Source organism: Penicillium riverlandense (assembly GCF_028828495.1).
Source record: "Penicillium riverlandense strain IBT 135883 chromosome Unknown utg000001l_segment0_segment0, whole genome shotgun sequence".
Taxonomy (NCBI): domain Eukaryota; kingdom Fungi; phylum Ascomycota; class Eurotiomycetes; order Eurotiales; family Aspergillaceae; genus Penicillium; species Penicillium riverlandense.
In genome coordinates, this window is record NW_026643194.1 from 1,413,517 (window position 1) to 1,436,136 (window position 22,620).

The window sequence follows — 22,620 nt, forward strand, 5'->3', positions numbered from 1 at the left end:
ACAGCAACCATGTCCAAGTTCGGGGTTTTGGTCATGGGCCCGGCCGGGGCGGGCAAGACCACCTTCAGCAATGCTATGATCCAGCACTTGCAGAATACCCGCCGCAGCTGCTTCTACGTCAATCTGGACCCGGCGGCCGAGACCTTCAGTTACGAACCCGACCTTGACATCCGCGAGCTGATCACCTTGGAGGATGTGATGGAGGAGCTGGGTCTGGGCCCGAACGGCGGTCTTATCTACTGCTTCGAATTTCTACTGCAGAATCTCGACTTCCTCTCCCAAGCCCTGGATCCGCTCAGCGAGGAGTACCTCATCATCTTCGATATGCCCGGCCAGATCGAATTATACACCCACATCCCGCTCCTGCCGTCACTCGTGCAGTTCCTGTCTCGCCAGGGACCCCTGAACATCAACCTCTGCGCGGCCTACCTGCTCGAGAGTACATTTGTGATCGACAAAGCCAAGTTTTTCGCCGGAACGCTCAGTGCCATGTCTGCCATGCTGATGCTGGAGATGCCGCACGTGAACATCCTCAGCAAGATGGATCAAATCCAGGATATGGTGACCCGCCGGGAACTGAGACGGTTCACCAACGTGGATGTCCAGTTGCTGCAGGATGAGGAGGCAGACGATGTCGCGGCGAGCGCGAATCCCATGGCGACGGATGCGTTGATGAGTGGCGGGTCTTTCAAACGGCTCAACCGGGCCGTCGCACAGCTCATCGATGACTTTAGCATGGTGTCGTTCCTGAAGTTGAATGTGCAGGATGACGACAGTGTGGCGGCTGTTCTCAGCCACATTGATGATGCGATTCAGTTCCACGAGGCCCAGGAGCCGAGAGAACCCAAGGATGAGCAGGAGGTGAATTACGAAGACGCCGATGCTTGAACGAATTACAAGCTTGCCTCTATTGTCAACATTCGACATCGAGGTCGACTATGATTTCCATATCGGGTCTGCCGACACCCATTCCGGTATTTCAAAACATTCCGTGGCTTTGATACTAGGCTGCCGAGGACCCCCTGCGGCAATCTTATCATCAGAAGATGCCACCAATTGAATCAGCAGCCGTCCCATCCCACCGGGCCTATGGACAGCAACGGCCATCCCTCATCCCACCCGCGACAATGTGGGGCAAGAACCAAGCCCCACAAAGACAGATGGAGAACGAGGAAGAGATATCAGCGAAGCGAATAATAATATATTCCGAATAGCCTCTGCCTCAAAGAGGAAATACCATGAATTTTGAAACATGACCACCAGCTCCAAGCATACAGTCCCACCTGCTATCGCCCGCAGCGAAGCAGAACCACCCTCCCTATAGTTAACTGCCTCGCAGCGTATGTAACCAACCAAAGCCTCACCATGGCCGAGCATATCCCCCGCTCTTCCCCTTCTTCCCAGCGCCCCATCCGGATCCAACTCCAGCACTCCCACCACCGCCACTTGTAGCAGCACTACTCCTAGCCTGAAAATCCTCCACAAACCCCTCCACAACCCCCCACAACCAGCCCAGATCGCGTCCTGCACTTTCCACCCCAACGCGATACACATACAATGCGATGCCCAGGATGGAGCCCCAGAACATCAGTCGGAAAGCCAGCGAGACCCAGAACATGATCACGCGACGCGCATAGTCGAGGATCTTGAGGGAGATGACGAGGATGATGGCGAGGAGGAGGATGGAGAGGAGATCGGGCATGGCGGATGAGGAAGACGCGGTGGAGGCGAGTAGGGAGGAGAGCGGTTGGATGAGGTATGGTTGTACGTAGGCGGTGCGGATGTGCGAGAGGTGTGTTGTTAGGTGTTCTTGTGTGGAGGTTGCGATGTAGGTGACGGATGGGTGTTGGAGGAGGGTTTGGACGTTTTCTAGGGGGCTGATGTTAGTGATGCGACTTCATATGGAGGGTCGAAGTATGACACACCTGGAAGGAAGTCCATTTCTGTGAGGGTTGGTCGGGGTGGGGGGTGGATGGAGATGAAGCACTGCGTCTTGCGCCAGTCACGATGAAATCAAGATGCCGTCGGCGACGCGTCGTATACAGCGCGAGGATGGAGAATATGGGACGGTGAGCTGCAAGAAGGAGGCCACGTCCGAAACTGAGCGATGCACCGTGTGACCTGCAGGGAGTATATGGAGTGCTCAAAGGGTACAGAGAGTCAAACAAGTTGGCCCTTCCACCGATAGATAAGAGACCGATGCAAAACAAACAAACACGTACACTCGAATCCGAAATTGGCTTCCACGCCCATGCACACATATCCGCCCCCAAGTAGTCGGATATATGAGGATTGTCGTATTGAGAGGCTCTATGTAGTTGGGCTTTATGTTGAACAATACAAGAAGTCGGCATTCTGCTTTGCCGGCGCCATGTTAAACTTCCCAGTTTGATTTACCTTTCGACTAATCCTAGAATCTCGGAACGAACAATCTGAGACCGAAGGAGGAGTTTTTCGGCTACAGGGTGTGTTTCAATCAATTGAGAAGCGGCTTCTTCACACGTATACAAATTCCACATTGCTTCAAGCCTCAGTGTGGAATTGGTTTCGTTGAGATCGGGAAGAATGGCCTCAAGGAACAATGTCAGGATCGTAACGGAGGCCCCCGGTAAGAACTGGAACAAGTCCGTCTGATGAAGGTCGTTAAAAGTGGCCTTGGCGAGGCTTATGACCCGGCGTAACTTCTCTGAATTGCCGGGATAAGAAAGATGGCTTTTTGAGTCTCCTGCTTGGTAGAGCAGGCACAACGCACCGAGATAGAGAAGATATAGGTAAGCCCGATGGGTGAGAAAACTTTTGTCTGTGAGGGAAACGACCGAGTTAAGTAGACCCGATGAAGGATTGTAGCCGACATCGCCGGGAAGACCCTGAATCCAACCTTTCAGGGCCTGTTCGCATTCGTACACCATAGTCGATGTTAAACTCTCCTTTGCGGCAAGAGAATGCTTGCAGTCTCTAGACGGCGAAGGAGCCCAGCTTCCATCATATAGATATGTTAAAAGGACCCCGATGTGATGAGCAAGGTTAATCTCTTCAACAAAGAGCTTCGTCATCTGCTTCTGAATATCCTGACTGACGAGAACGACGGAGGCATCGTCCCCCAAAATAAGAGTGGCGAGAGGGTGGCATGGCTCGTATGCCATGTTTGCAAATTTCAATAGAGAGATCCTGAACGCATTGTCTGGTATTCGGAGTCGCGATCGAAACTGAAGAGAAAGGAGACGGTCTTGCACGTAGAGACTCCACCATATTCGGTTGTTGAGGGTCAAATGGCCAGACTCAAGTCCTTCATCCAGACCAATTCGTTCTGCTATCAAGCATGCAGTGTTAAGCCAATATTGTGGATTTTTATGGCTCATATTCCCTTCATGCCACTGCGTCATCAACAATAGCGCCTGGATTTGGATGTATGGATCTGTTTCGGTTTCAAGTTCAAAGAGAAGCTTGAATTGCACTATATTAGATATCAGTCAAGACAGAAAATAGTTGTATGGCTCACTTTAGCTCGTTCAAAAAGCATTCGTCTCAGCTCATTGCGTGAAGAATTTCCGGCCTCTTTAGCATCTTGGGCATCAATGAAAGCACTACCTGCGAGCATGACAGCCTGGTATAGTAGTGGACTTGACGTGTGTGAGTCATCCTCAATTATCATCTCGATCAAAAAGTGATTCATGTTCAATATCGGTAGAAGAGGGTGGACATATTTCACATAGGCCCTCAGTATTTGATTTCGAAGTCCGTGGGGCAACAGGTCCAATGCTCCCTTTTTAGCCAAATATTGGAATGTGTCTTCCGAAAGATGCAAAAACCCGACCTGGAAATTTCTCACAGGCCGCAGAGATAGAGCTTCATCGCCACCGTTGGGACGGGCTTCAGATGTCGGCGGCTCGAGTAGATCCACGATTATCGAGTAGTAGTAGTCTAAAGGGTAAGTTTGGAGCACCTTGGGATCCGCAGCCATGTGATTATCGTTAATACCCCCCACTGGAAGATTGTCCATCATGGAAGACCGAATCAGATTGTCTAAGAAGCAGAAGGAAGTCAGCTATCAATCCAGATCTTCAGACTGGAATTGTGGTACCTACCGATCTCTTTGAGCCCATCCTCCATCGGCTGCCTGGAATCAACCGGACTGTCCGAGCTGGCAATGCTACTATCCAATTTGTTGGATTCCTTCTGCGGAGACGTGGCCGATTTCTGAAGCGAATTCTCAGGTGAGCTGGAATCTATACGCGCTCGTTTGTGAGAGCTATTCGGTTAGCGAATTCCAATGGTTATTATTTCGGATGTGCCAAAGCATTTGGACTTACTGTCTTTTATCATGAGAGAAACGACATATTAGAGATTTTCCGCAACATCTGCCACAGGCACTCGAGCCTTCGGCTATATTACACCGCAGTTTCGCTTTTCCACAAGCTAGGCAAGCTCGCGCCGCCCGTCGTGTGACCGGACGAGGCGGCCTCTTCGTCGTCGGCTTCTCCATGAGACCCGAAATACCAAGCATTCAGACGCGCTAGGTAGCTTGCAAATTCTCCAAGAGAGTCGACGATATATTATTTGCGAATAAATCGTTTACATCCCGCGGAAGCTCCGGGCATACTGTGTAGATATGATGACATTCATTGCAGCATTGTTGGTTTATGCTTCCAAAATGCCACCGGCTGTGCCCAGTAGCCGTCGTTGGGCCGATTGCACCAATGAAACGTGTGAAGAGCACGCGCCTCTCGGAATTTCGGCGACGCTTTGCGTCATATTCGGGTTAGTGCTGATCTGTAATTGGCACAATGCGACATGATGAACGTTGACCTTGCCGGTGGGAATAGCATGGTGTGGGGCCTTTAGTTAACTACGTCGACCCCTGATTAGTGAGTGAATTGAGTTTCCGGTGGAAGTTTTGGATGTAAGGCACCTTCGGGGATAGATTACCCGTCCCCAATCACCGTGTTCAGTGCTCCACAAATTATTTCCCTAGATTTTGCAGTATATAGGCTACCCCGGATTCCTGAGCCTTCCAGCTATTTCACTCTAAGAAGGATACTTAAAAAGGAATTTGGGAAAAATGGCGAAATATACTTCGTATAATGTGGCAGTATGTCTGGATCTTTTGCACCCTCACCGTTAGAGTCGGCGTCCGCTAATCAAAGAGCCCAGTTTAGGCGATCCTTTTCGCTGCATTTGGGTCGCTTTTTGCTGGATACAGCTTGTCGGTGATTGTTGCTACCCTGGGCCAGCCGACCTTTTACTCAAGCTTGGGCTTGAGCTCCGATACTCATTCCCCGCAATACAGTCATACCAATGTTATAATCTCATCTGCGAATGGCATCTTCTTTGCAGGTGGCTTCATTGGTTGCTTCGTAGCAGCGTGGGCTGGCGAGAGATTCGGTCGTCTTAGAGGGTTTCAGCTTGCTGCAGTAGTGGGGATCATTGGAGGAGCAATCCAAGCTGGCGCCATAAACTCTGCCATGGTTTGTTGTGTTATACCCGGACATCCGAATTAATTTTCGTGTTTACTAACTCTTAACTTTTCTAGTATCTCGTCGCTCGACTCCTCACTGGAATTGCGACTGGACAGACTGTTGTTGCTATGCCAATTTACTTTGCGGAGATCGCATCACCCAACTCCCGTGGCCTTATGGCTGGTGCGCATGGCTGTTTTATCAATGTGGGATACGCGGTCTCCAATTGGGTCGGGTAAGTACACTGTTGCCTTCATCATCAATGTTACTCACAATTGAGCAAATAAGTTATGGCTGTTTCCTTGTACGGAACAGTACCTTCGGCTGGAGATTTCCAAATGCGATTCTTGTTTTCTGGGCTCTTTGTCTTCTCATTGGGACATTATTCAGTACGTTTTCTGTCTCTGGAGCACCTCTTACGAAATTTAATCCCCTAATTCTGTTATCAGTTCCCGAGAGTCCTCGCTGGCTCTGCAGTCGTTCTCGGCACGAAGAAGCCCTACAGGTCCTGTGTCGACTTCATAATCAACCTGATGATCAGCAAGGTAGCTTCGCTTATCAAGAGCTAGAACTGATACAGGAGAGAATGCTTCGTGATCGCGCAGAGAGCGACCGCTACGGAAAATGGCAGCTTTTCACGCAGCCGACATACCGAAAACGCAGCATCCTCGCAGCAATGGTTCTTGCTGGGTCACAAAATACAGGAGTTCTGGTCATTAACAACTATAACGCCCTATTGTACCAGTCCCTTGGTCTGTCAAACGCTCAAGCACTTCTGGTTAGCGCTGGGTATAATACCTGGGGAATGGTATGCAACTGTATAGGTGCCAACGTATCGGATCGTTTTGGCAGACGCAAGCTTCTAAGTAAGTGTGATTTCACCTTATTTTCGCGTATCATATTTACTGGGTCTGATCATATTATTAGTCACTGGATTCGGCATGACTGGAATCATGATTACAGTAGCAACAGCGCTAATTGCGAAATACACCGAGACTCAGTCAAAAACGTATGCAGCTGCTTCTGTAGTTATTCTATACCTATACGTGGCTTGGTATGACTCTTCAAGTTCTCTTGAGATTCGTTTCATTGATGTCTGACATATCCATGAAGTTACGGCTCTTGCATTGATGTCAACGTGTTTACGCTGGTTACCGAAATATTCCCATCCCATCTCCGAGCACAAGGGACTGGACTTGCAACAGCGTTGTTCTTCTTAACTGATATCCTATGGCTTCAATTAGAGCCCACAGCCACAGGACGTATTGGATGGAAGTATTACCTTGTTTTCATCTGCCTGTGTGTCGTACACACTGTCTACCTCTACTTTCAGCTGCCTGAGGTTAGTCTTCCTCCTTTTGTCGGCCCGAGCTGGGTAAGCTCACATATGAATACCTCCGTGCATAGACTTCAGGCGTTGCACTGGAAACGATAGATGCTGTTTTTGGAAAAGAAACCCTTCCCAGTCCCTGCGATAATGACCGGGAGCCCAAATCGGATGAGGAAAGAATAGAAATCCGGTAAATGGACGTTTTATCGGTCGAAATTTCGATTTGCAGTTACGGCAATCAACAATGGGTTGTGTGACTGAGACATGTGCAGTGGAGTTCCAAATGCATTCGACGCACTGGGCATCCTAGCGTACACTACCAACATTGCCATCTTCATACTGTCTATTACTACTCATAGATACTCGGAACTACAAGAATCTTACCAGGGTACATATTGCTTCCCGATTATCCATTTCCCCACAGGCAAACATTTATTCAGCTATAGTCACGAAATGCAGACAACTACGTTAATCAAGAATTGCTAACGCAAGTCGCTAATTCTAACGAGCACCGGCGGGGATGTTATATATTGAGCAAATACATCAGCTATACAAGGTTTCTGTAATGTACTTTCCAACTCGGCCATTCCTTCTAGGTGTCGGAAGTTCAAGTTGGTTTTTGGTTATAATATGATGGAGCAGGATCGAGGATGATTTCTCAAGCAAGACGTCCGGAGCTTTTGGTTTCAGTCCTTCCGCCCTGGGCTCTTCCTTGACCTTTCACTCATTATTTTGTACACCCATAGGTTTACTGAAATGTTCGACCCCAGTTCCAACTGCTGCTCTGGTCGTCGGGGACAAGATTGAACAGGACTGCAAAGTATTTAGCCAACATATCCTCGAGTGATAATCTATGCGGTAACCTTACGTTCGCCAAAAGCACCGAAAGTATCATCAAGTTGTTGAAAGGTGTCCGCCGATGGCAATTCAGTGTGCGCCGATGGAAATTCGGTGTGGGCCAAGGCTCCGTTATAAAGATCTTGGTTCAAAGTACCCTGTCTCCAGGTAACCTCTGGGGGAAACGGCGGTTGTATCTGACCAACATCTGGAATATTCCTCCCAGCAGAGTTGGATACCGAAGAGGACGTGTTCAGAAATGGCGGCTGAGAATGTCTCGTGCTCACTGGCTGTTTGAGAGGTGTCTCTTTGGAAGAGTCGATGCCTGCACTTTCGCCAAGTGCACAGGACATCTCACGTTGAACGGTAACTTTCAAGAGCTCGGTCAAGAGCTGTTCATTGTGCCGTGCTATTCTATTGTAATGACTCATTGATTTGCTGACCCGGATGATCCTCATTACCCCTCGTTTTGCCTCATTTGCGGCTCCAGTGAGAGGCTGGATGGTAGGTGGGATGCAAAGGATAACACCGGCGGTGAACTGCTGCAACGATGCAAAGGATGCGGCGAAATGTGTCTCAAGAGCATGCATAGGAGCGAGAGATATTCGCATTGCCGCTGCGGTGGCAGTGCTGAGTGAGTGATGAATGGCATCCATGATCGAGGCAGAGCAGGATGAGTTATGGATCCTTTGCTCCACAAGGGGACGGTGGATTTGGATCACTGCAGCATCATACGTCAATTGCAATACAGCAGACTGGAGATAGATGCTCTCTATCTGTTTTCTAGAGGGTTCAGGAAGCGCCTGGATCTGATGGGAAACTTGGTTCCATCGGCCGTCACAATCCCAAAACTGTAAATCAAATAGTTCCGGGAGTTTGTTCTTCCACTGCATCAACAGCATGTCAAACTCCTTGGTTATTTCAGCGATAGCACGTAAATCTTCCTCGTCAACTGCATTACGCGAGGGCAGGCGACGAAAGCGTAGGAGACTCTCTCGAGTGATACAGTAAATTTCTCCCTTTAGAGCGTGAAACGTAGCCATGGATGTTGTACCACTACTGTTAAGTAGCAGCGGGTTCGTAAGTAGCCAGGGGTCGATCTCCAGATCCTCCAGAGTCCCTAGTTGATGTAACCCCACAGATGAGGGATCTACAGATGGCGGACGTCCATAGATCACTGAAGAGAAGGTGTCTGCCACGATTATGTGGTTCCAACATCGAGAACGAACTTCATTCTCAATAAGGTCCTTGTTTGAGTTTTTCTGAGATTGGATGTCGAGAGCAAATGCAGCCCTTACTGCCATCCCAAGAGTCGTCCAGGCAAGATTAGGAGAGTTGTGGAAGACATAGAAGCAAGACAGCAAGATACCAATCTGGACTGATTCAATCTGGCAATCTTCTAGAACATCAAGAAGGTGGTGCCTGACTTCCATAATGAACCCCTGCAGAAGACTGTGCGCATTAATGGCGTGTCCACGCAAAAGATCATGCCCCGGCCACTTGGTGTCAGGCATTACGGATTGCAATCCTATAGCTGCGACTGAAAGAACAGCCATGACAGCACTGAGATCTTGACGTCTCCATACTTTTTGCGAAAGAACTCTCTGCGCAGTCTTGCGAAAGGAGGGTTCATGGAACAGTAGAATGTGCCATTGCGTTCGATGAAAGTATGCGTCAATCAGTGCCTGCATAACGCACTCCGTGGGCATTTGAAATTTTTCCAAATGCCATATTGTATTCTCGGAAGTCGGCCTGCCAACATCACCAGGTATAGATGCCCCGGTGAACGATCGACCGGTTTTTTCCTCATCAAACACGCTTCGCGCAAAGTCAATGGCGGATATATTCGTCCGAAACCCGGGGTCTGTGTTTGAAGTATTGGAATCGGGCATCGAGCTTCTCTGTGCTAGTGCGATCGCTGCCTCGTTGCCTCCATGAGGCGCAGGACGGGGGATCGATCTTGTCGAAGTTTCTTTCATGGCACGGGCTTGGCTTCGGGCGCGCCTTCGCGGTGGATGTTGCGATGTCACACATTTACTGTCGGCACGAATACATAAAATACAGGGTCGAGTCGCGTCGCACTGTTAATCACATTAGATCATTTATGCACAAGACCAAATGGGCATAAGCGGTGCAGCAAGTGCTTACCTTGAGTTTTTGTCGGCGGCAACGGTCGCATGCCTTGGATGTGCGAGAACTCCGCACGGGATCTCGAGACGCTTTTGCCATCGTACCGGCACGTGTTGTCAGGTTGGGGAGACAAACCCAGGCAGAGCTATAGTGGGTTGCGATGAGTGGGGATAAAATAGCGAAGATGGGGACTCCGTAGCAGCCGGGAGCTCCCAAGCAACGATAGGGCAAGTCGCGGGAAAGGCGAATTGCGAATATCGGAATCCAATGGAAGTGAGGATTACCTCGATGCCCCGCCCGTGCTCTGCCCTGGGCATGCAACTTAGAATGTAGAGTTGGACAATAAGTAGCGGTGCCAGAGGGGCCGAATACGGCCGGCCTGTCGAGCACGACTCCGTCGAGCCTCAAGTTGCTGGCTCTCAACCGTTCCGTCGCCTAGTCCAATACTACAGGCTCGGGTCTGTAGAGTGATCTTGCAGATGCGCCAGGAAGAGCGCCAAGAAGGTCAGAACCGAAGTAGACCCCCTGCTTGTAGAGTGGTTTGTTTTGAAAATGAACTGCGAATAGAGCCAAAGGTGATACCCAAGGAACAATGTAGGATTGAAAGCGAAGAACTAGGCTAGATATGTGGAGTGTCGGTATATTATCTTTGGTAGCAACTCCCAAGCGCACTCCTCAGAGCACGGTAGTCATTCGGGATACTCCTTAGCTACTCCCTGAGGCTGAGCAAGGTGGAAAATATTTTCGATCGCATTCTCTGGGGAATGCTGGGGTATGCCGACTTGAAGCTACCTTGGAAACGGAATCGGATCATCTCGTGGCCTATTTGCGGGCTGTGCCGGTGGCAAAGTATGTGAATTGACTTCCGGTGGAAGCTAGTGATGCGGGGCCAAGATCTACTTCATTTTATTGTACCGGTGGAATGAACTGGAACAACTTAGGCTCGGGCGAGTGACCGGGCAACTAGCTGCGAAAAAGCGGAGATAGTTACTCTGTGTAAAAGATGGAAGCCAATTTCGAATATGAGTGTACAATCCCTGTGTTCATCCCACTATCATCAACTACCGAATGATAATGTACAAATTTAGGCCTCCAGGGCCTTGAGGAACGCTGGGCTCTCATGGCCCTGCGAAACCTTCGCAATCGGAGTCAGGTACGCCTTCGAGCCCTCCTGACTTTCTTGAAGGCGCCGTATATAGGACTGGGCAACCTTGAGCCACAGCGCCCTCTCCCTCTCACTCGCCCCTTCGCCCTGCCAGACCCAGAGCCTGTTCCCAGCATCATAAAGAAACACATCGTCTCCATCCAAATCCGATGTCCGCACCCGTTCCCCATCCTTGACCAGGTCAAAGGATAGCGTCCCCGTGGAGTCACTGAGCCGGAACAGTTTGCGCGGATTCCCACTGCGAACAGTCTCTCTTTCCGAGAAGAATCCAGGCCGCGAAGCCTGGAGTGTAGATTGGGCGGCCTCCTTGCCTCCCAACAGATCGATAATGATCCGCGATCTCGACTCCAGCTGCGAAAGCACTTCCACGTCGACGTGCTTCGCCAGCGTCAAGTCGTTCACCACCTGCGCGGCTTTGGCCTTTTCCATCGGGCTGCAGTTCTTCCCCTGCCACACCCAGATCTTGTTGCCTTTGTCCAAGACGAAGACGTCGTTCTCGTCGAGGCTCTCCCAGGTCGGTTCCACCTCGTGGACGATCGTGGCGTTTAAGCGACCGGCGCCGGGATATTTGAAGATGCGCAGCAGCATCAGCACCTCCTTGGGCTCTTCTTCCTCGACATGGTTGAATCCAGAGCGCACGCCTCCAGACCGGATCGAGACATGGGGGAACAGGGCGAGAAATTCGTCTGACGGGTGCTGCTGGATCTCGCGATGCTGCGTCGCAGCACCATGCAAGAACTCGTCGAGTTCCACGGTCTTGTAAGCGGCAGTGCCGGCCTCGTCCTGAGTGGTCTTGCTACCCAGCCAGAAAAAGACATCATGGCCTAGCTTGTCGTGGTCGCCGACCTTGTACGAATGCAGCACAATGTAGCTATCACCATCGTAGAATTGACCATTCTTCTCCTTGGGCCAGGGGACGACTTCGAAATTCTCGATCCGCCAAACAAACAGCCCGGCCTGCTGTCCCACCTTCCCGTCGTTCCAGGCGGGCTCGGACGCAGCCGAATTGTACTTGACGCGGTGGTCGAGGTCGGACCCAATGAGCTCCACATTACTGTCTTTGATATCGTACTCCTTTGGGTGCACTAATCCTTCGTGAGGAGCCATGTCGTAGAGTTGTTGATAGTGCTAGATCGGGTTTGGATGCTTGAGACCAAGCTGAAGGACACCCACCACCGACGCAATTGCAGTGGGGCAGGGGGCCGAGGGCGGGGCACCATGAGGCAATTAGATAATCCAGGTACGTACGACCAGCAGCAGCAGTGACAGGATTCGCTTAGTACAGTGAAGATCTTCGAAGGCGCAACTCCGGGCGATTTCACTATGCGGAGGCTCCGTCATCCTGGAGCGCCTCATACATCTCCGTCAGGTCAAGAGCCAATTTTTCTCCCATATCTTCTTGTCCGGCCCAACGACATCCCTCGCACATACTGCAAAGCCCAGGTCACGAATCTGTGCCAACGTTCCATCATATTGGCCCTCCCCAACTCACTTGGATGGAGTCAAGCGCCTCCATATAAAGTGCAGAGTCGACTACCTTGTCAAGTTTCTGAAGCTTCAGACCCTTACGCTCATTGTCCGTGCCGGCCGACTGAGAAGTAGCAGATACAGCCGATGACACTAGCAGTTCGTCCCACATGTCTTGATAATTCGCTGCGATACATGCTCGTAGACATAGGGCCAACATATCCGGTCTTTTGCGCACGAGCCTTGCGTATGTTTCCGGGCAAGCACATGCAGAGAACCAGATATTGACAGGGACTAAATAGTCAGGAGTACCCTCAGTTATGCAAGTGGTATCGTCACTCATGATACGCCGGGCGTTGATTGCGTGCGGATTCTACTATCAAGGTAGTGCCCTTCTGGAATTCTGGTAGCTCGGTAGTCCACCATTTCGCCCAGAGAACAGAATGATAGATACCACGTCTAACACAGCTGCTTTCGTCGCGAATCATACATAGCCGTCGCAGACGTACGTATCGATCAATATCGGCTATATATGCGGCCGTCAGAATGAGCTTATCCTTGTTTATCGGCGGGAGGTCCGTAGGAAGGGCCGAATATGAAAGCGGGAAATAGTCCGCAGGTGGCGCGGATGATTCACAGTCGTGGTCATCTACCCCCAAGTCTTCTGTAGTATTGAAATAGTGAGACGCATCGTGGGACTTATCGACAAGCGGCAGGTAGGCTATCGTGTACTTTCGGGCCTTATGATGCGCCTCCTGGGCTGAAAGGCTCGAGGAAACAGCGGTGTCACCATTCAGTGGTCCAATACGAGGGTTGGAAACATCTACAGTTCGTGTGTAATCATTCATCAGAGCAAATTATGCGCGGATACGACATGATATGTTGGTAGATTACCTTACTACCCTCATTCTTCCTACCCACACTAGCGTGACAAGCTTCTTCTGCAACGTGGATTTCCGGAAGAAGATCTATGGGCTTGCCCATGGTGAGGGTAAGGTCGAGAAAGAGGAATGGCTGATCATTTAGTTGAAGAACGCGACTTTTTACAGTCTTATTTCTTTACTCTAAAGTAATATATACAGTCAAAAACGCAAGAATCCAGTGTATTATTAAACATTACATAGTTCTTTTTCGGCGAGGACTTTATTGGGGACAGTAACCAACACGGAAGCCTGTGTCTGGGACTCGGCGGCGCAATACTTCGCCGTAAATCTAGCCGTGCTGACGAGAAGCAGAGAGAATATCGTGGCAGGTCGCGCCATTGCCTCGTGAGAAATTCATTCGCATCTGTACTTGAGCCTTCGATGCATATCCCTGGGTTCGGTCCATTGAGAGCTTGTGGACTGCACCCTCGAAGACAGACAATAGACGAATGTTGCAAGATGCCAAACACACAACATCGAAGGTGACAAAGGTCCGCTACCATGCGCAATAGTTCAAGTGGAAGGTCCTGCAAGGACTGGGGATTCTGTACGCTGGCCATTATCCTAGTATCTGCATGCCAAAAAATGTAGGTAAAAGCCATCGACTCAAGCGATTTCAGTAATGCGGATCGATCAATACAGAAGATACAGAACAAGTTTGGAGAAGGGAAAGAAAGAAGGAAAATTTACAGGTCAGGTGGGATACCAGTTGTCCGAGACAGGGTTGGTATCAAACGGGGAAAACAATATTGTGCTCTATGCTGTACTCCCCACGCGGATTAGAATTATGTAAATAAAGCTCTGCTTCTCTACCGTGTGCTTCTCTCCCGCCGTCTGCTGTGGATCCATATTAGATCGGATGTGGGTCGTAAACAAAAGCGGAGCAAATCATACTCTCCGAACTATGGAAATCATTAACTATTCAGGCTAGTGATTGACACAAAGTCGTAATATTATAGGTTCGTGTGCCGATTCTGATGACCCATTATTTCCGCTATCGCGATATCCGCAGATTTAGTGCCGAGGGAGAATTGACTTTGAGGTTAGGGGTAGATGGAATGTGGTCGCGGAGCTGAGCTCGGTGGAAAGAAAAGTTTTTTCCATTTGCAATATAAACACACACACTCTCTCTCCTGTCCTCCGTCGTGACTGCATTCACCTGTTTTTCCGTCATGGCCCCACAGGATTCTTCGCGACCAAAGAGGATTCTTATGCTCACCAATGTCGAACGGGGTGAAGCTAATGTCTTCCTAGCAACATCTTATTCTCTCCTGCAACGCGACCCTACTGCTGAGCTACATTTCGCTAGTTTCGCAGGCTTGGAGGATGAGGTTACCTCTCTCTCTGAAGATGTGTGCCGGAAGGTGCCCGAGGCAAAACCAATCATCTTCCACAAGATGAAGGGTCTGACCATGAAAGAGGGTCTCCAAGACTACATCGTTAGAGAAAAAGTGGCCGTGCGAAAGGACCACATCCCCGAGTCATTTTTGGCCCCACTGAGCTTCTCTAATACAAAGCGGGCCATTCGAGACACGATCCCAATCTTTGTTCCCTATGATGGTCCACAGCTAGTTCAGCTAGTTTCATCCATCATCGAGATCATCCAAAAGGTTGAAGCCGATCTCGTCGTGGTGAATAGTTTGATGACTGCAGCGCTTACAGCCTGCTATCACCTGGGAACCAACTTTATTTGTCTCAGTCCAAACGCTCTCAGGGAATTTGCAGCCTCAAGTCAGCCACGGGCAGCTGGACTCTGGAAGTTTCCTGCGTGAGTATTACATATCCTCATCTGCTATCCACCTCATAAAGCCGGTCGGTTCCTAACAGCCATAGACTTTTCTCTGGATATCCATACCCTGTACCCTGGTACCGCATACCATTCAATATCTATTTTATTATCTATGCGGTGCTCAGATGGGTGACAGACAAACACAGGAAGCGAGTGGAGAAGTACTTGTCTGAAAAAACCGGTGCGACTTTGAGAACACCCCTTGATCTCATTGAGAACCGAGTACCCAATTTGAAAATCCTCGCTAGCACTTTCCCTGAGCTTGATTTTCCTCTGATCATTCCCCAGCATGTCATTCCCTGCGGGCCGATTCTTCGCAATGCCTCTTCATCTCTCGCAGTAGCAGACCCCGAGCTCGAGAATTGGCTGGCCCGTGGACCAACGATCTATCTTAACCTGGGAACTATATGCCAAGTTACAGAAGATCAAGCAGCGGAGCTTGCATTAGCCCTGAAAACCGTTCTGGACACCCTGGAAAAGGAGCGCGAGTCTAAGAATTTCCAAGTTCTATGGAAAATCAAGAAAGCCGGGGAGTACACCGTTTCGGAGCCCGGGTGCAAGGTTGAGAAGATTCTTGGCGAACGCATTCGCGACGATTCCATTCGGATTGTGGAATGGCTTAAAGCCGAGCCGATTACAGTTCTCCAGTCTGGTCATGTTGTGTGCTCAATCCACCAAGGGGGTGCAAACTCGTACAATGAAGCAGTGAGGTAAGTTTCCTTCTGTTTGATTTCGAGTGTTTTCTACAGCGGCTAAAGGTTATTTTAGTGCCGGTGTTGCTCAAGTGGTTTTGCCACAATGGACAGACTGCTACGACTATGCTCAGCGAGTTGAGATGCTAGGAATCGGCCGACTTGGAAGCAAGAAGGCCAAGCCCCAGTGGTCAGCTCCGGAGCTCTCCAAGGAGCTTCTGTACGTCTTGCATGGTGAAAGCTCAAATACCATCAAACAAAAAGCGACTGAGCTAGCAAAGCTCTGTGAGAAAAAGGGCAGTGGCGCGGATACTGCCGCGCAGGTCCTTTTGGAGGAATGTTCGAGAAACGATGTTTAGGATAGCCCAGAATGATTTTAGAAAGAACAAATTAAACTACTCAAATATGGCGCTCCTCTTTTATGGATAGTTCAACGACGCTCACTGATGGAAAAACTATCAGTTCTCTCGACTTCTGATTTTGGGAGCAATAGCTGAAGATACCGAAGAAGGGCGAGAAAAAGAAAGAAACATCAGTCTTTAAATTCCATTGCTGTATCGTCTGCATCATCCAAGACCGTTAACTCCAATGTTCTATGTATAAATATCAACCAATATGAGGTATACTGTCAGTCCAAGTCGTAGAAAATGCCCCCGAGGGCAAGAATGCCAAAGAACGCAAGGCCTCAACAGCGGCAAACAATCTAGCAGCAAAGAAAACAAAGAAGAACAGGCCCGCCACGTTATTGGACATAACAGTCACCAACATAGACTGTTGGTTAAAAGCACGGGGAAGCCACTTGCTGAAGTGCGAAAAGGTAAGACTCGTTATCTTTGAAAGAAGGTACATGACTGGAATTGCAGTGGCCGTTATGATTGAGCTTGCCTGCCAAAGCACTCTCTCGATTAGTGTGGGGAAAACGAAATCCCAAGCCACGCAGTGGATCAATCCAAGAATCAACACGCTAAACGCCGCGCCATTTGCCAATGTTGCGTTATCGGCTCTTTGTGATGTTCCAATGGCGTGCAAGGAATTGCTTGGAACCCAGAGATCGGATCTAGGGAATATATAGCAGCCAGGACCTGCGACGGCCACCCGACTGAGCTCCTGCTTTGTTGCGTATCGGGTTGCAGAGAGAATGACAGATGTATGGACATCCTTTGGTTTCTCCAACAGTAGAAGGTATGTGAATACTGTCGAAACTGCGAAGGAGAGTGTCAAGATCTCAAGCTGGCTAGTTGCAAGGTGTCGAACGAGTCTCGTAATTGTCTGGATCAGGAACCAAATAATTTGGAGGACTGCAAATATCTTCACCAATTGATCGGCCTTATTCCGGTCTGCGAGTTCGTCATCGGACATGCAAGGAAGCTGTTCGATGATTCCGAGCTCGCGTGCGAGCAGCAGCTGCTTCGCGTCCAAAACCCAGAGATTTCCTTGGAGGACAAAAAGATTGCCAAACCAAACGCCCGCAGAGTTGCGAAATCTGGCTTTCTCCCAAGAGCTGGGAAAGAAGGCCATATCCACCGTCTCTAATGCTTCACGGAAAGCATCGCGGTTCTGCTTATCCGGCACCCATGGGAGCAGTCCATGGTAGTAAGAGCTGTCCCGAACCCTTTTTTCAATATCAAATTTCCCAAAAAGGCGATCCAACAGCTGCAGCTTATCTTTCACGTCTTGCGGTAAGGTATTCTGCTCATCTACCTTCTGAGTTTGGCCCACGGTGACGCATTTCTCAAGTGAGACGATATCCGGGCTGGACTGGACGTTGATGAGGTTGTTATTGATCGAACTCTCCGGTCGGCCTGAGCTGGATACCGGCGCCGAATTTGAACGATTTAGTTGTGTCGTATTATTGCAACTCCCAGAGAGCTCCGTTTCAACAGCAGCATTAGAGTCTTCTCTAGTGGCCACGAATGAAGCCCGAGCCGAGGTAAAATGATAGCCATTTGAAGGATCATCTGTCTTGCTTCTCAAAGCTGAAACATTGGGATTCTTGTCGTCGCTGGGCGCAGGCATAGAGGACGAAGAGAACCGAATGGCGAAACCGCCCATGTTGGCCAAATGAATGTGGGCGCGACTCCAAGGGACACCATCTTGCTCTTGAAATTTCTTGAAGCCATCTTCCAGAGATGAGACGGATTGGTAGTCGGCCCAGGCTTTGGCAAGAGACCATTCAGGTGCGAGCAAGTTGAGGAGCATCCAAGAAAACTTCCAGAACAGTCGAACAGCAGCGCGGTTGAATTTTTGTATTTTGCGTTGAGGACTTGTCTGAAATGGAACTGCCGGATGGATGATAGACCAAGTGCAGATCAGAAGGACGCTCAGGCAACTCCAGAGAATATCCAAGGTACCCCTTACGTTGGGACTGGACACAAAGTTCACTCCATCCGGGGGCAAGGTGTAGTTGCCACTGAATGTCTTCATGGCCTTGAATCACATGCATAGACCAAAAGGGAGGACGCTTGCAGTGGATTGCCCCCTAGAAGGAGGGTGAGACTGTTATTATTTATTCGGAGGGCTAATTAGATCTGCTAAAGCTGCAGCTAGTCACCTGACTAGGTCTCAGCCTTGACCAAAGCACTATGATTAAATTATTTATGCGTTGGGCCCACTAAAAAGAGCCACTGGCAAGTGCTAGCGGAATCAGCCCAAGTTGGGGCCGAAAATTTCAAGTACAGCTACAGCGGGAATCGCGGCGCTGAACTTATGGGCCAAAGCAGCCAAGAGCAAGCACAAACAAAGACGATCAGAAATGTGGCACTCTGTAGACATACGTTACTACAAATGACTTAAACTGTAGGGATAATCATGCTATCTACTAAGTTGATAGTACTATTCAAAGCTCACAATAATAAAAATTAGGGTTGTTTATAGCACGACGTGGGTACAGGCAGGACAAACCCCTCTAAACTCTTAAATATAAACAAGGTGATGTATGCGTTTTGTGGTAGCCGTCAGCCTATACTGTACATTCAATTAGGTATCTACCCCAGATCATAGCGCCGTCGTCTGTATATACAAGTGGCGACCCATCGTCAACCACCCAAAGAACCGAGATTCCAGCCTTGGAAGTCTCGTAGAAATAGAAACAAATATAATCAATCAGCACTGCAGAGGCAGATATCCAACCCAAAAATTTCTCCAATGACTCCCCGGACCAAACTCCGAGACACCACCGCAACCCAATCGAGTGGGTGCGATCGCAGATGCAGATGCAGATGGGGTGTAGGTACAATGATATATGATAGAATTAAAAAAAAAAGCAGGAAAAAGGGCGTTAGCCGGCTTGGTTTAGTAGCCAAGCACCGACTTGAAGGCGTCACGCTCGGCTTGAATGTCTGTCTGGAGGCGACGGGTTTGGCGGAGGGCCTCGTCTCTGTGTGGTGAATTAGTCTCTGTATTATGGGTCGACAAGAAAATCAGTGACGGTGACATACCTCTCAGCTTGAAGTTCAGCCACTTCGATCTGGGCACGGTTCATCCGTCCAATCACCTCCTCCATCTCCATGTCCGCATCGCGAAGGGCTCGCTCGAGCTGCTTGACCTGCTTCTCGAGGGCTTCAGGCTGGATTACCTGGGTCAGCGGGATACCGTCTCCGCTGGTGGTCTTCTCCAGACGCGGCGAGCGTGCCCCGAAGGGGGTGTTTGGTGGTCGTGGAGAGAGAGTGACGGGGTCACGCGATCCGTTCTTCATGCGCATGAGCTGAGAATTGTGGTTTTCCTTCAGCTGGCGGATCTCCTCCTCATGCTTGCTCATCTCTTCCTCGGAATGCTGCTGAGCTTGCACGAGGGAGTCCTCCAACCCCTTGAGTCGGTTCTGAAGAACATTGATACGCTCAGTCGAGCACTGCTGGTCACGCTCACCCTTGTTGATAGCGTTGGCAAGACGTTCGCGCAGAGAGCTGTTCATTTGAAGTTGGTGATTGACTTCGTTCCCGAGAGCATCCGTGCGCTGGATAGAGGCCACAAGCTGTTGGGAGTTCGCGCCGCTGCCTTCGGCCTGGTTCCGTTGGGCCTGTAGCTGCTGGTAGGCGGATTCTAGGGAAGATGACGTTGCTAGAACCTCATCGGCTTGAGCGTCGGAAGCGGAGACATCATGCTCTTGCAGAAGCACACGGAGAGATGTGGTCTCCTGCTCGGCACGGTCCAGATCCATTTTGAGACCGGCAAGATTCTTCTCGCACTGCCACTTGCTATCCAAAGCATCTTCTGCGCGCTGGCGAAGGTGGCTCACCTCATCTCGTAGGTTGCGTACTTCCCTCTCGTAGCCGAGCCTGCGCGGAGGAGCAGAGCCCTGAGTCCGAACCAGCTCTAGTTCCAGAATCCGCATGCGTTTCTCAAAGTCGCGGGCCTGGAACGCCTGGCGGTCAAGAAGGCTTCGTAATGACCGGTGAAGCGCGTCCCGCTGTGCTTCGATCTCCTTGACCTTCTCAACCAAGGACTCGCGGCTCTCCTTAACACCCGTCACAGAGTTGGATCGAGATAGGCCACCAGACTTGCCAGGCATGCGTGCGACCGAGTTCGACCGTCCGAGACCGCCGAAGACCGAGTTCCGCTTGGGAGCCGCGCCATCTTCCGAAATGGAGGCAAATCGGCTGCCCTGCAACTGGGCCAAAGCGGCATTTTCAATTTTGAGAGCTTCGTTCTCTTCCATTAACCGGGTCGCCACGGCCTGTGGGGTGTCGCCATCCCGAAGCTGATCCCGGTCGTCTCGAAGTTGGTTCAACTCGACCCTCATGGCAGTCAGGAGATCTTCGAAGTTGTCTTTGGATTGTCGCTCTTCAATCAGCTTCCGACGGGTGTTTTCGAGGGCAGTCTCGAGTTCCCGGGTCTTGGTTGATAGATCGGATAAGTCTACTCTCTCGCGTCGAAGCTAATAAAAAGTCAGCACATATTTGAGATCATATCCAAGGTCTGAATCTTACCTGTTGCACTTGACTCTCCAGAAGCTGGACATGGGACTCGGATGCCGTCCGGTGTGACCGTTCATCTTGCAGCTTCTGGGCCAGTTCAACCTTCAGCTGTGCTCGTTCCTGTTCATGTTGCCGTCGAATCTTTTCCACATCTTCGGTATGACCGGAGTCTAGAGCATAACGAATTGAGCTGCTAGTTCCAGAGTCGGAGAAGTAGTCACTGGTACGCCGATTGACATCTGGTCCTTCAGACTGCAGTCGTTCAACCAGGTCTTCAAGTTCCATCTCTCGGCGGATGGAGCCCGCCAGCTCAGAACTGATCTCTCGCAATTCATTTTCGAGGTCGGCAAACTTGGACGCATATACACTGTCCTGAACACTGGCATCGCCTAAGGATTTGTTTGAATTGTTTCGTACTGGCGGGTGGAAGCCATTAGGTTTGGTGTCATAGGAAGAGGGGGGTTTGATGGGGACGTTGGCTAGAGGAGGCATTGGAGATGATAGTGGTGAGCGGCCGGTATCTGAAATCTCGGTACTAGAAGATTCCGCTCCGGGAGATGTAGAACCTTTCCAGCCAAAGAAAGAACTGATTTTGTTTCCGGGTGTTTTGGGTTGCCTGGGATCGACCGCGCTCATTGGTGGCGGCCGTCCGTCCACGTCGATATGAAGTGGTGGTGGTCGGCTCACAGGCGGGTGCAAGGCCATAGTAGTCGCCCGCCTTTGGGTTGGGGGAGGAGAGTTGAGAACCGGAATGAAGGGTTCGCTCACAAGACGACTGTGCAGTGAGGTGCCATTCGTAAACTGATGTTCGTAACTGTTGTCAAAGTAGTCGGCGCCCCCTTGGTCGTCGTCGTCGTCCTCCTCGTCCTCAATCACGGACTGTAGGAAGGACGCCGAGGCAGCAGTGTCGATTCGTAGGGGCTGCGGTGGGTATGTGCTCCGTGAGAATCTAGGAATGCGCGATAAGAGCCGACCGTTAGTCTTCCATGACTTGAACAACCGGGACAACATATAGAGGACCAGCGCCAGTAGTATGGACTTGCGCCAGTCAGTGAGTGGTGGTTCACATACCGATTGGGGTTGGGTGATGTCGAAACAGCTCCCTCCACGGGGGATGGCGATCTAGGGAGGGTGGTGGTGGAAGGGGGGGAAGTAGGGTTATTATCAGGGATGGAAGAAGGAGGAGAGGGGTGAGCAATAGTAATCCCTAGATCGGCATGCTGGGGCAGAGGCTTTCGGCGGACTACAGGTGGAGGAGAAGAATAGAGAGAGGAAGAGGGTGAGCCGACGGAAGCGCCGTCAGGAGGAGCGGGAGAGGCCATGAGACACCCAGATCAACGATCAAAAAATAGCCATGGGATCGACGGACAAAGTCGCAGAGCATGAAAGGAGAGCACGCGCCAATTGGGAGAGAGACGAAAGGGGAAAGGATGGCTAAGTGGTGAGGACGAGGAAAAGGAGTTCTGGGCGGGACGAACAAGTGGATCCAGGGGCCGAACGCCACGAGAACGTGCTAGGATTAGTTTAGTCCCGTAGTGTAGTTGTTGATACTTTTCTCTCTTCTGTTCTTTGTCCCTTTTCTATTCCTCGTATTACTATAGCCTAGGAGTCCTAACTAGACTGGAATTCCCTTATTGTAATCTGAGTCCTCTATCCATGTACTCTAAGTACTTCCTCTATCGGCGAGGGGCCAGATCAATAGTCTTCTGGCGGGCGCACGCCCCTTGAGTCGTGGATCGGGAGTGGGCGCTAATCCATGGGGCAATTCAGGGGTTGGCCCGATGTCCCCCCCGAGTACCTCCAGTCAGTATGACCACCCCGACCAGCAGTCATCAACATGGTTCGCTCTCGCTGACGCGTCGCTCTATTCATGCAACATTGAGGATACACAATTAGGCTCATGCGCAGGAACTAGCAT

At 50.3% G+C, this 22,620-nt stretch overlaps 10 protein-coding genes across 10 annotated transcripts; 3 read left to right on the top strand and 7 right to left on the bottom strand.

Annotated features, from left to right (window-relative positions):
- Window positions 1-9: 9 nt before the first annotated feature.
- N7474_000582 (putative signal sequence-binding GTPase GPN3) lies at window positions 10-888 on the top strand (the record flags this gene model as incomplete). Its single annotated transcript, XM_057191997.1, has 1 exon — window positions 10-888. One exon carries the CDS (start codon window positions 10-12, stop codon window positions 886-888), a length of 879 nt encoding a protein of 292 aa, XP_057056950.1.
- Window positions 889-1,360: 472 nt separating this feature from the next.
- On the bottom strand, window positions 1,361-1,941 carry N7474_000583 (Apq12 family protein; the record flags this gene model as incomplete). Its single annotated transcript, XM_057191998.1, has 2 exons — window positions 1,361-1,869; window positions 1,926-1,941. The coding sequence occupies 2 exons, from the start codon at window positions 1,939-1,941 to the stop codon at window positions 1,361-1,363; spliced, it is 525 nt and encodes a 174-aa protein (XP_057056951.1).
- A 452-nt stretch (window positions 1,942-2,393) lies between these two features.
- On the bottom strand, window positions 2,394-4,000 carry N7474_000584 (fungal specific transcription factor domain-containing protein; the record flags this gene model as incomplete). Its single annotated transcript, XM_057191999.1, has 2 exons — window positions 2,394-3,443; window positions 3,500-4,000. The coding sequence occupies 2 exons, from the start codon at window positions 3,998-4,000 to the stop codon at window positions 2,394-2,396; spliced, it is 1,551 nt and encodes a 516-aa protein (XP_057056952.1).
- Window positions 4,001-5,462: 1,462 nt separating this feature from the next.
- N7474_000585 (uncharacterized protein) lies at window positions 5,463-6,980 on the top strand (the record flags this gene model as incomplete). Its single annotated transcript, XM_057192000.1, has 7 exons — window positions 5,463-5,465; window positions 5,531-5,691; window positions 5,772-5,845; window positions 5,906-6,322; window positions 6,384-6,510; window positions 6,570-6,798; window positions 6,864-6,980. The coding sequence occupies 7 exons, from the start codon at window positions 5,463-5,465 to the stop codon at window positions 6,978-6,980; spliced, it is 1,128 nt and encodes a 375-aa protein (XP_057056953.1).
- Window positions 6,981-7,534: 554 nt separating this feature from the next.
- On the bottom strand, window positions 7,535-9,852 carry N7474_000586 (uncharacterized protein; the record flags this gene model as incomplete). Its single annotated transcript, XM_057192001.1, has 3 exons — window positions 7,535-7,599; window positions 7,655-9,704; window positions 9,772-9,852. The coding sequence occupies 3 exons, from the start codon at window positions 9,850-9,852 to the stop codon at window positions 7,535-7,537; spliced, it is 2,196 nt and encodes a 731-aa protein (XP_057056954.1).
- A 985-nt stretch (window positions 9,853-10,837) lies between these two features.
- Window positions 10,838-12,025, bottom strand: N7474_000587 (gelsolin/scinderin family protein; the record flags this gene model as incomplete). Its single annotated transcript, XM_057192002.1, has 1 exon — window positions 10,838-12,025. One exon carries the CDS (start codon window positions 12,023-12,025, stop codon window positions 10,838-10,840), a length of 1,188 nt encoding a protein of 395 aa, XP_057056955.1.
- A 258-nt stretch (window positions 12,026-12,283) lies between these two features.
- Window positions 12,284-13,369, bottom strand: N7474_000588 (uncharacterized protein; the record flags this gene model as incomplete). The annotated part of the gene is made up of 4 exons (XM_057192003.1): window positions 12,284-12,370; window positions 12,411-12,758; window positions 12,895-13,208; window positions 13,285-13,369. The coding sequence occupies 4 exons, from the start codon at window positions 13,367-13,369 to the stop codon at window positions 12,284-12,286; spliced, it is 834 nt and encodes a 277-aa protein (XP_057056956.1).
- Window positions 13,370-14,480: 1,111 nt separating this feature from the next.
- N7474_000589 (glycosyltransferase) lies at window positions 14,481-16,148 on the top strand (the record flags this gene model as incomplete). The annotated part of the gene is made up of 3 exons (XM_057192004.1): window positions 14,481-15,076; window positions 15,142-15,807; window positions 15,866-16,148. 3 exons carry the CDS (start codon window positions 14,481-14,483, stop codon window positions 16,146-16,148), a joined length of 1,545 nt encoding a protein of 514 aa, XP_057056957.1.
- Window positions 16,149-16,395: 247 nt separating this feature from the next.
- Window positions 16,396-18,213, bottom strand: N7474_000590 (uncharacterized protein; the record flags this gene model as incomplete). The annotated part of the gene is made up of 1 exon (XM_057192005.1): window positions 16,396-18,213. The coding sequence occupies one exon, from the start codon at window positions 18,211-18,213 to the stop codon at window positions 16,396-16,398; it is 1,818 nt and encodes a 605-aa protein (XP_057056958.1).
- An 867-nt stretch (window positions 18,214-19,080) lies between these two features.
- Window positions 19,081-22,024, bottom strand: N7474_000591 (uncharacterized protein; the record flags this gene model as incomplete). The annotated part of the gene is made up of 4 exons (XM_057192006.1): window positions 19,081-19,165; window positions 19,227-20,662; window positions 20,715-21,651; window positions 21,774-22,024. 4 exons carry the CDS (start codon window positions 22,022-22,024, stop codon window positions 19,081-19,083), a joined length of 2,709 nt encoding a protein of 902 aa, XP_057056959.1.
- Between the last annotated feature and the right edge of the window lie 596 nt (window positions 22,025-22,620).